Source organism: Hyla sarda, chromosome 1 (genome assembly GCF_029499605.1).
Source record: "Hyla sarda isolate aHylSar1 chromosome 1, aHylSar1.hap1, whole genome shotgun sequence".
NCBI lineage: Eukaryota > Metazoa > Chordata > Amphibia > Anura > Hylidae > Hyla > Hyla sarda.
This window is the reverse complement of record NC_079189.1, coordinates 349,154,959-349,167,085: the sequence shown is the minus strand read 5'-3', so window position 1 is coordinate 349,167,085 and position 12,127 is coordinate 349,154,959. Positions and strand designations below refer to the sequence as shown.

The window sequence follows — 12,127 nt, the reverse complement described above, 5'->3', positions numbered from 1 at the left end:
TTGTTCCAGGGAGAGATCTGCTCCTTGAGAGGACAAATGAAGCACACTGTCTGCTCAACTCGTCAAGACAGGAGCAGCAGGGGATTGGGCAGGTGAGTATACCTTCTTTTTATGTTTATGCCAGCCACAGCCAATAATTGAAAATGTTGTGGGCCTACATAACCCCTTTAAGTTCAGCACATTCAACATTACTGAATATATTGAGACTTCAAAAACCTCAGATGCTCCATAGGTTCATTCATTATAAGGCTGTATGATTTGTATTGCTAAAATGGTATGCCCTCAGTAAAGTGTTCTGTCTTGTGAAGTAAATAGGAAGTAGTAGGTAGGCAAGAGCAAAGATCCTCTACTTGTAAGGTTTGAGAAATGGAAAAACATTCTGCAAGCAAATCACTAGGTTTCACCACTAATTAATTAAGTATAATGTTAGTAAGATAATGCTTTGTTATAGTAGATTAGTACCCTGCTGTGTAGATAAACAAGGGCTTACACAGAAATGTGCAGACATAAGATAAGTATATTATTATGTTTTTAACAGTTACTAAACAATTCTACGTCTCGGGTTTAGATTTATGAACAATGCAAATATGTTGTCATTTCTTTCTAAGGGTCATGTGCACATTATTAGAACAGCTATTGCCCTGCTTTGTTAGTAGTGATGAGCGGCAGAGGCCATATTCAAATTCACAATATTTTGCAGATATATGGATGAATATTTGTCCTATGTTCGCAAAATTCGCATATTCGCTATGTTTGTTCTTTCTCTTTTTTTTCATGTGAAAATTCGTAATGAAATTCGCATAGTGCGCATGTGCAATTATATCTTTCTCCTAAAAGAAGGGAGGGATCAGTGTCCAGTCTGGAAGCGCCGATATTCGCATAAAGATTTTCATATGAAAAAAAAAAAATACACAAATATTCGTCATTAGGAATATATATTACTGTATTCTAAATATTCACAAAATCGCAAAGTGCTGATATTTGCTGTAAAAATTTGCATTTCAAATATTCGCGCTCAACACTATTTGTTAGATGTATGAAGCCCACCATCCCCACTTTAACCACCCAGGCTCATCAAATAGGAACATGAATAGAAAAATATGTAACTGGAGGGGATACACTATAATCTCAGCTCCCAAAATTACTTCATGGTTACCAAAGTAATAGAATATAACTAGTCTGTCATACACAATTAGTTTAAACACCAACCTACAAAAATTATTATTGCAACAGACTCAAGGTACAAAATACTAAATTTTTATTGATAATCAAGAAGACAGACATTAAAATACAATATTTAAAATTTAAATGTGTCATATTTAATTACAATACTTTTTAAATATTGTAATTTGATTTCTTTTTGGGGGGGGATATCAATAAATTGATTTTGTATGTTGTACCTTGAGTTGTTGCTTGTTGCAATGATAAGTTTTGTAGGTTGGTGCCCATACTAACAGCATCATAGTATTTATGGAGCTTTCTGACCATATTTAAGGGATACTTCCCTGGAAAACATGTTTTTTATAATCAACTGGTGCCAGAAAGTTAAACAGGTTTGTAAATTACTTCTATTTAAAAATCTTAATCCTTCTAGTACTTATCAGCTTCTATTTGCTTCATAGGAAGTTCTTTTCTTTTTGAATTTCCTTTCTGTCTGACCACAGTGCTCTCTGCTGACACCTCTGTTAATTTTAGGAACTTTCCAGAGTATGAGCAAATCCCCATAGCAAACCTCTCCTGCTCCAGACAGTTCCTAAAATGGACAGAGGTGTCAGCAGAGAGCACTGGGGTCAGACTGAAAAGAAAATTCAAAAAGAAACTGAAAAGGAAATTCAAAAAGAAAATAACTTCCTGTGGAGCAAATAGAAGCTGATAAGTACTAGAAGGATTAAGATTTTTAAATAGAAGTAGTTTACAAATCCATTTTTTCTTTGTATTGATAGTTTACAAATCTGTTTAACTTTCTGGCACCAGTTGTTTTAAAAAAAAGTTTTCCAGGGGAGTACCCCTTTAACGTCTTAAGGACCAAGGACGTAGTGGTACGTCCTGAGTCTGCTCCCGTTCTATAACGTGGGGGCCACTAGCAACGGCCGGGACCAGTGGCTAACAGCGCACGGCACTGAGCGCTATTAACCCTTTAGACGCGGCTTTCAAAGTTGATTGCCGCGTCTAAAGTGAAACTAAACTACCTCCAGCTAGCTCTGCGGGCTTTTTGGGATAGCCGCGGTGAAATCCCGGCATCCCGAACAGCTGTAGGACAGCAGGAGGGTCCCTTACCTTGCCTCCTGTTGTCCGATGATGTCTTAGATCCAGGCATGAGCAGTCAAGCGGCAGAATCACTGATCAATGGTTTCCTATGAGAAACCATTGATCAATGTAAAAGATCAGTGTGTGCAGTGTTATAGCCCCCTATAAAAAGTGAAAAAAGTGAATAAAGATCATTTAACCCCTTCCCTAATAAAAGTTTGAATCACCCCCCTTTTCCCATTTAAAAAAAAACAGTGTAAATAAAAAAAAAAACTATGTGGTATCATGGCGTGCGGAAATTTATAAAAATATATAATTAATTAAACCGCACGGTCAATGACGTACGCGCAAAAAAAATCCAAAGTCCAAAATAGTGTATTTTTGGTCACTTTTTATATCATGAAAAAATGAATAAAAAGTGATCAAAAAGTGTGATCAATCCAAAAATAGTACCGCTAAAAACTTCAGATCACGGCACAAAAAATGAGCCCCATACCGCCCCATACGTGGAAAAATAAAAAAGTTATAGGGGTCAGAAAATGACAATTTTAAAAGTATACATTTTCCTGCATGTAGTTATGATTTTTTCCAGAAGTACGACAAAATCAAACCTATATAAGTAGGGTATCATTTTAATCGTATGGACCTACGAAATAAAGTGAAGGTGTAATTTTTACCAAAAAATTTAACGCGTAGAAACGGAAGCCTCCAAAAGTAACAAAATGGCATTTTTTCTTAAATTTTGTCGTACAATTATTATTTTTTCCGTTTGGTCGTAGATTTTTTAGGTAAAATGACTGATGTCATTACAAAGCAGAATTGGTGGCACAAAAAATAAGCCATCATATGGATTTTTAGGTGCAAAATGTAAACAGTTATGAATTTTTGAAGGTAAGGAGGAAAAAATGAAAGTGCAAAAACGGAAAAACCCTGAGTCATAAGGGGTTAAAGCACAACCATGCAGACCGAATGCATTTATACAGAGCATGAGACACTGAGGCAAGTCCAAATATTCATAACTATTTATAGTAAATTGTACCTCTCCTTATAGTACACACACCAGATCTTCTTTTTGTTCACCACTGATTTATTTATATAAAAAACACTGTCATCCTTTTCATAAAGAAAGTCTGGAGCATCTGAGATGTGTACTATGACATTCAACTGCAGCTGAAATATAGTACATAAAGTACATAAAGACTTTGCAGCTGCTGAAAAGCCTCTTTGTAGCCTCACTTATCTCGATGTAAATGTTTTCATTGACAAATATATATAATTTTTATACATGCCATCAATGTGTTTGGTACCTGGATCAAACTGGATAAGTCTTGAAGGGTTTGTAGAAAAATCTTTTCCATCCACAGCACTAACTCCATTCACCTTTAAATGAAAGCATGGAATTAGTCAGTGTAAGTTCATTATTTGCCTTTTGTTCTGGGTACCACTCATGTAGAATATTGCGTTAACTAAATACTATGAGTAGATTGATAGTAGAACAAAATATTTTAAGAACTTTGCAGGCAATGTCTGTCAACGTACTTAGGCCTTCCCTATCAGTCTGACATGATGTAATAGGGCATTCAATGACTACCCTAAATTGCTTCTGGTCCCCTACACTAATGCTGCAAGGATCTCCAACTTCCCAACATGTGTGATATATTTGCTAATTGTAGAACCCCATGTAATTGAAAAATAGGTGGTCCAGACTGGGCTATAGTCTAATCCAGTGACTAATCCAACAGAGTATGGGGAGAGGAAAACTTTTACCATGAACAGGCCTCTATTTCTTATCAATTATATGCTACGTGATGAGAATATGTCACTCCCTCGCAGCTCGTGCTCAAGTAGAAATCCCAATCCTTTAATACTTGTTCAAGAAAACTTGGCACTCCATTGTATGATGCAAAGAGTTTTATTTATACAGTCCTTAAATAAATTTACGTTTCGGCCCTACCAGGACCTTCATCAGAATATTACAGTACTGGAGCAGAGAATAGAAGAATCGGACAAGAGCCGTGTGATTAGGTAGGTTGTAGCGTGGCTTAGCCACGCTACAACCTACCTAATCACACGGCTCTTGGACGATCCTTCTATTCTCCGCACCAATCCTGTAATATTCCAATTATATGCTACATTACCAAAATGGAATACTTAAAGGGGTACTCCCACCCTAGACATCTTATTCCCTATCCAAGGGATAAGATGTCTGATCGCGGGGGTCTCGCCGCTGGGGACCCCTGCAATGTTGCATGCGGCACACACCTGTTTATTGTCTGGAAGCGCTGGAGAGTCAGATACTGAAACATGTTCTTTTCTAATCTGTTTCTATTTTCTAATATATAGTGTAATTTATTTATTTTATTTTTTGTACATTTATATGTCGGCAGCCATTTTGCCGGAGCTGTTTTTAAAAGCATTTTGAGATAACTTTAGAGCAGAACCCATTGGCATAGAGTATGACCAGCCAGTAAAATTTCACATTCATGTTATTAGGATAGATCCCGTCTAATGTCTTAAAAAATATGTTTCACATAAAATACTGATTTAAACAATAACTAAATTTCTGACAACACATTCCCTTTAAGTGAAAAATTTATAAATACAGCCTGAGTACGTGTTTCATATCAGCATAGAAATGAACAATTTAATCTTTTACCTGTAGTGAAATAAAAGCAGAATCTACAGAATAACCCCTTCGTGTTATCTTCAAAGGCACCAGTGCTTCCGACTCACACACCTCATATATGCCCTGGAGCAATTCAATGCGAGACCATTTTATTTCCAAGCTGTAAAGAAATAAACTCAATGAAGTAATGATTGCAGACCCCTTGTATTCTCATGCTGAATGAGTGGTTGGTGTAGAGCAGGATTCTCATACTCCCGGCTCGCGGAACGAAATTTTGCAGCCTGGGTGGCCAGGGCGGCAGATGAATTCTGCAGGCATTTAGCCCTGCTTTGGGCAAGCAGTGCTAAATGCCGGAAAACTTCACACATGTCGGCACACACTGCTACTGTACCTATATCTCCCTGCTGCAGCATATAACGGGCCTTCATCGAGTGATGCGAGCGATTGGTGACGTCATTGCATCTGCAGCGCAGGATGCCGGGACACTGACGCCCTGCATGGCGCATGTGATAACGTCACCTAACGCATGCATCTCGGCAAAGAAGGCTCATTTTAGGCTGCAGCAGGGAGATGTAAGTACTGTAGCTGTGAAACCTAACTTAACTTGCCTAATTTCTTGCCTAATAAAGGAGGACCTGCTTATCACCAGGGGCTAACCTATCTTTTTAGGGGGCATAATTGTTTAAATAGGAGCCCTACATGCTGGGGGTAATATCTATGTGGGGGCCTGCACCCCTATTGGGAACCCCAACCTGATCATCAGGTAGGGCTCCCCAGTAGGTAGACAGTCCCCCAGATATATATTACCCCCATCAGTGATGGGGTTCATATCTATCTGGGGCCTCTATAACTACTTGGGTGCCCTACCTGATGGGGGTCATATCTATCTGGGGGCCTTTGTACCTACTGGGGAGCCCTACCAGATGGGGGTCATATCTATATGGGGGTTTGTGTACCTACCGGGGAGCCCTACCTGATGGAGGTCATATCTATCTGGGGGCCTGTCTGGGGGCATGAGGGGGCATGATGGGTGCATTATATGTGAGGGGTGCATGATGGGGGGCATTATTTGTGAGGGGCGCATGATGGGGACATTATGTGTGAGGGACGCATGATGGGGCATTATATGTGAGGGGCGCATGATAAGGGCATTATATGTGAGGGGCACATGATGGGGGCATTATATGTGAGGGGCGCATGATGGGGGCATTATATGTGAGGGGTGCATGATGGGGGCATTATATGTGAGGGGCACATGATGGGGGGCATTGTATGTGAGGGGCGCATGATGGGGGCCATTTTATATGTGAGGAGTGCATGATGGGGGCATTATATGTGAGGAGTGCATGATGGGGCATTATATGTGAGGGGCTCATGATGGGGGCATTATATGTGAGGGGCGCATGATGGGGGGATTATATGTGAGGGGCACATGATGGGGGCATTATATGTGAGGGGTGCATGATGGGGCATTATATGTGAGGGGCGCATGATGGGGGCAATATATGTGAGGGGCGCATGATGGGGGCATTATATGTGAGGGGTGCATGATAGGGGCATCATATGTGAGGGACGCATGATGGGGGCATTATATGTGAGGGGCGTATGCAGCCCAGCCTCACCCATCCTTAACCTCCAGTGGCCCCCAGATAATTTGAGTTTGGGACCCTTGGTGTAGAGTATATAACAGTGCTTTTAGTACAACAATGAACTCATGAAACTATGAGTTCTAGAAAAATGCCTACTAGAACCCTGCATTGGGATTGGGATCCCATGGGTCCCACGCAACCCAATAAAAAACAAATGAGGTATTGAGGTTGTTGGGAGGAGGAGCAGAACATACAGCGGGTCCCGCAAAATCCTGCACAGTCCCGCAAACCTCTGAAATGCCACAGGGGGCTAATGAAATGGCACAAGGGGGTGATGAAATGACACAAGGGAGTAATGATATGGCACAGGAGGTACTATCTCTAAAAGTTGTGACAAACTGTTTGCGGGAGCAGGCGGGATTGGACACACATGTTCTGAGAGCGGCCCAGAGTGGAACACACACCTTGCTGTAGTGGGTGATAATGGTCAGAAATCCAGTGGGAGTGGGATTAAAAAACTGTCTCCCTAGGGCTCTAGTGCCTACCGTGCTCATCCTTCTCCTTTTGAACAGAGTTTAATTCATTTGTTTTGTTTGTAAATGTAATTTATCTGTCTCATGTCTATCATTTATCTTTCTGTCTATCTATCGCTCTATAGTATATCGATCTATCTTTCTATCTTTAGTCTATCTCTAGAGTATATCTATCTATCTATTTAGCTTCAGTATCAATTTCACATATATCTATCTATTGATCTGTTTATCCATGTATCTATTCAATTTATTGATGAAAAGCCGCAATTGTATAGTTGTTTTATCGTAGCCTAGATTTGCATATGCATTGGAGACTTCCTATGGGGCCTTGGCCACAGAATCCAATTGGTCAATGTGTTCGTCAGGCTCCTTTGGTGTCCATTGTACAGTGGACCAGCTAGCTCGATTTACTGCTGCTGAACGGAATCTGCAACTGAAGCCCCAATACGAACTTTATAAAGTGCTAGTTATGGTCTATTAAGAGTTGTCAATAGTATATAATTTTTTCCGTTTAACTGTGTGTTTTGTTATAGATTTATAAACACACATACAAAATATAGAAGTGTTTCCTTGATACATCCAAGGTATATCAGTAAATAAAGAAATCCATAATAATAAGTAACCATATGGAGGTGTGAGTCTGCCAGTAGACAACAACTCCAGCTTGGAGACATGGTACCTATCATAAAGACATGGCAACAGATAGTAAAATGTACCAACTAAAACACAAATGTTAATCTTTTTGTTATATCAAGTCCAGATATGGGCAACACACATTTTTCTCGCTCTATGAATGAGCCACCCTGCACATAGGAATGGAAAGTGCAAGGCTTGGTTCTCTAAAAGTATCATTGACATTTTAGTTGTTGCTTTGAACTCTGCAGCAGAAATTTGTGTCTTAAATGTCACAACTAAAACACATTTTGTTAATAAGTTAACAGCGTCCCTTCCTTTATTGTGGCCCTAAAATATAGGACAAGAGGGACATCTACTGGTGAAATGGAACATTGCTAAGTAACACAGCTGGATATGGATTTCACAGCAAGTAGCAAATATTAAAATCATTTACAGATCTATTTTTAGTGATGGACTTAACAGATTAAGCAAATCACATAATACTTAAATCTCATTGATCTACAATGTTCATATTACTTTCCAATGAATAAGCAGCAACAGAAAAAAGGTCAAATGATTATGTGCCAGTAGATTTAAATAGAACATTTTACATTTGTTTTACAAAATTCATGTATTTAATATTAGTATTAAAGTTATACTCATGCTGATGTGTAAGGCTCAATTCATGCCTTTTCTCACTGTTTTGACTGTAAAATGAAGGGCAGAGGCATAGTCCAAAGGTCATGACCCTGATGTGAACGTTTTTGAATAGCGGATTTGTTTTTTTTGTACCCTATTCTAACACTGTGGTTGCAGGTTGCTAGCTTTAGGACCAGATCTAGAGGATACATGGGTAGCAGCAAATGTCAGAATAGCCGAACAAGAGGTCGGTTATAGGGAGAAGAGGACGACTGTAGGGGCTGGGCCATGTTTGTTTTGCTTGTCGTGAATGTGTCACCTAGATTTTTTAAGAGGCTGGTTAATACAAAGCCTTCTCTACTTCACCTCTTGTCCCCAGTCACAAACTATATCCAAGTAGCATCCGTGCTTCCCACAGATATGGTATGATATGGATGGGTGATATTCCCTCTTGCTTTTGGAGCCTGGTTGTAACTGTGGCCACTGTGACCGCTATAGGTATGCCACTGACTTTACACCAGGTTTACTATCACAGTTGTGCCTGATTTTTGGCTCAATAGATGTAAAAATTGTGGTGCATAGAATTCGAGATGCATTTATGATGCTGTGTACACAAAATGTGCACATTTGACCCTTTTCATTTTCACACACCAAAATGGGAGTTGCTTTGGAATGTCTACGTTTTAGCAAAAACATTTGTGGTGCATTTTAAGCCAAGACAGAATTAGTGTAAAAACTTTTAAACACTTTGAAAGTTATACATTCTTTTGAAACATTTTTGAAATGCATCAAATTTAATAAAGACCATGTGCCAATTATAAATACTTGCACTAACTTAGACAGCCTAAAATATGTCTGCCTAAAAGATACCAAGGGTAAAGCTAAAATAGGTAAATTCTTCCCTCTACTTCTTTGTTTCACATGTATTCTGTCAGGTGTTCTTATAAAACATAGAATGAACCTAGCCTTGGCATTCGTCAAGCTGTGAGCAACTGTATGACAACAAAATGTTATTTTGGAAGGATCTACAAAAAAATAAGTACTTAGCTGCATTCTCTTGGCATCCATTCGATAGATCAGATTCTCATTTCATAGAAGAAACATATGTAAAGATTTAATTGGAAGCCTTTTGTAGTTCATATGGAGCCAAAAACAATTTAGCAAAAATATAACATTTGGCTACATCTTCCATTATAAAAAAGTATACCTTAATAGAAATCTTATCAGAGCATAGACGTATTGGACACCAAACTTTGCACCAATAGAAAACAATAACATCCTTTTTTGGAGTGGGGAGTGGGGGGTGGGGGTCCAAAAGAATAAGAATGAAAGTTGGAGTGCAAAAGATCTATCAGACACCTTAATGGACACTAAACCTGACTTATTCTTCTCTTATCTTTTTTATTTGCCTTGACCTCCCCTACTCTAGACTAACTGGAAATCTGGCATAAACTGCTTGACTACCCTAGACTACCAGGAAAGCTGATATTATCTCCCTTCATTAACCTATGTCACCAATGATGCTGAATTGATCTTAGTAAAACAGACCACTAGAGAAGTTGACTAGGTATTGTGTTTGACTTTCAAATCCATATTTATAGAAAAGTGTTTTCTTTAATATTCTGTAAACACTGTTAATGTTTGTTAGGTTGGTGTGCTATGTCCTATTGTAGGCTGACCAAGGTCTTTTACATCTCTTTAGAACACAATCTGATGCAATTTCCTAATGCCACATAAAATACACCAGTGGTATTCCTATGTCCTATGGAGAAGGGGGGCCTGAATGCTTTTTCTTGAAAAATATATTACCAGTTATAGGTACTAGTTTTCTGGACATTAGGCGTAGATCCAGGGATTAATAATGATTTCTATATTTAGAGTCGAAAATAATTTTTTCCCCCTGGTATGAAGCAATTGTCATGTGCTTCATCAGGTTTTTTTTTCCGTCTTCTGGATCAACACAACAAGGTTATAGGTTGAACTTATATATAAAGAATATAAACACTATAACTCACTGGAGAATAGCAGACATATCTGGAAGTGGTATAGTAACAAATAAAACAGTATGGCTTACATTTGGGGTGCAGCTCTGTTTCCAGATGAATCTGTAACTTCAAAATGTATTGAATCTTCGCATTCATCAACTGATGGATTTATAATATACAATAAGGACTTGCTGCTCAGATCCTTCTGTGTGAATTGATCTACAATAAATTTGCCTGGAAAGACAAATAATAAAGATTGATTTTCTTTTACACCAGAACATGATCTTGTGCCAAATGCTCAATGCTTAGGAGAGAAGGATTTATATTATGATGGGATTATATAATCCACATTATCTAAAATAACAGGAGCAGAAACAAAAAATATTATCATTGCTTAATATTTTTAGTGTTGAGGAATACAAAATTATGCATTGGTGAACATCATTTTGTATATGTGCATTATCACAAAGCTTTTCATTTAGACCTTACCTGATAAAACATTTTCCAAGTATCCCCTCTGAGGAGCTTTTAATATTTTAAAGACAATATTTTCCTCCTTTGTCCCTGGATCAATAGCCATTATTTCCCTAGAAGTTATGTAGGTTCCGTAGCGACCATCATCAAGAAGCTGAACTTTTGATACACAGAAAAGGTGGATAATTCTAGGAATTATATCATCTGGAAAATCCACCTATTTGAAAAGTATTACAACCACATATTATAAACTCTTTAGGGGAAAATATATATTTCATGCAATAAACAGTAAAATATATATTTTATGCAATAAACCCGGCCATTCATATGATATAGCTATCGATGGAACCCTCAAGATACCAACACATATCTTTCCCAAATCCCCTTAACTACGTATACTCACTATACTATGTATACTTATATAGATTTGTTGTACAGTGTAAGGTGTAGTCCAGAGACTATTTTTATAAGATAACTAGCTGAGTACCTGCCGTTGCCTGGTTTATCCTTCCTAATCCTTATTGGGGAGGAAAATCAACAAAAGAGGAAGCTTTTGACTTCATATCCCATCCTCATATATTGTTGTCATATCCCGACCCAATATCCCGTCCTCATATCCCGTCCTCATATCCCAACCTCATATGCTGTCCTCATATCCCGACCTCATATCCCATTCCTGTTCTCATGTCCCGACCTCATATCCCGTCCTTATGTCCCATCCTCATATCGCGACCTCATATCCCATCCTTATATCTCTTCAACATATCCCGACCTTATAGCCTGTCCTCATATCTCATCCTCATATCCCATCCTCATATCCCATCCTCATATCTTGTCCTTATGTCCCATCCTTATGTCCCATCCTCATATCCCGACCTCATGTCCTGTCCTTATGTCACATTCCGTCTTTATGTCCCATCCTCCTATCCCGACCTCATATCCTGACCTCCTATCCCAACCTGATATGCCGACCTCATATCCAATCCTCATATCCTGCCCTCAGGTGGGACTGATTTGTAAGGAAGATATTGTAAGCTGAAAATAGAAGGGGACGTGGCTTTGTGGTATTGGCATGATTTGCAAGCCAGACTGATGCACAAAATGGGTAGAGAATAAAAGGGGTGGGCTTAAACAGTGGGCGTATTTTTTTTAGATGGGGTGTGGCTTGCAAGCTGAACTGATACATTCACCAGGAGATGCAGAGCGGAGCTTGTGAAGTAAGGTACTTATACTTGCATGGGACTTGAAACAAAAACCCATCTTTTACATAAGGGTGTAGATAAGGGTTAATTTAACTATTATATCTTTTTATTTGCCATATAAGTAATATATGTATTATTGAAATATCTCCAGCCGTACAGAAGCTATGTGGAAACATACATTTCCCATTGATTTGCATGGGACTTTAAACAAAAAACC

General features: G+C 38.7%; 1 protein-coding gene across 1 annotated transcript in view; it reads right to left on the bottom strand.

Moving 5' to 3' along the window:
- Positions 1-12,127, bottom strand: part of FREM1 (FRAS1 related extracellular matrix 1) — a 264,848-nt gene that overhangs the window by 74,526 nt on the left and 178,195 nt on the right. The window contains exons 27-30 of the mRNA XM_056521167.1: positions 10,724-10,925; positions 10,324-10,468; positions 4,904-5,033; positions 3,555-3,627 (exon numbers count right to left, since the gene is read on the bottom strand). Coding sequence (XP_056377142.1) covers positions 3,555-3,627; positions 4,904-5,033; positions 10,324-10,468; positions 10,724-10,925 — 550 coding nt within the window. The remainder of the gene's footprint in view (positions 1-3,554; positions 3,628-4,903; positions 5,034-10,323; positions 10,469-10,723; positions 10,926-12,127) is intronic.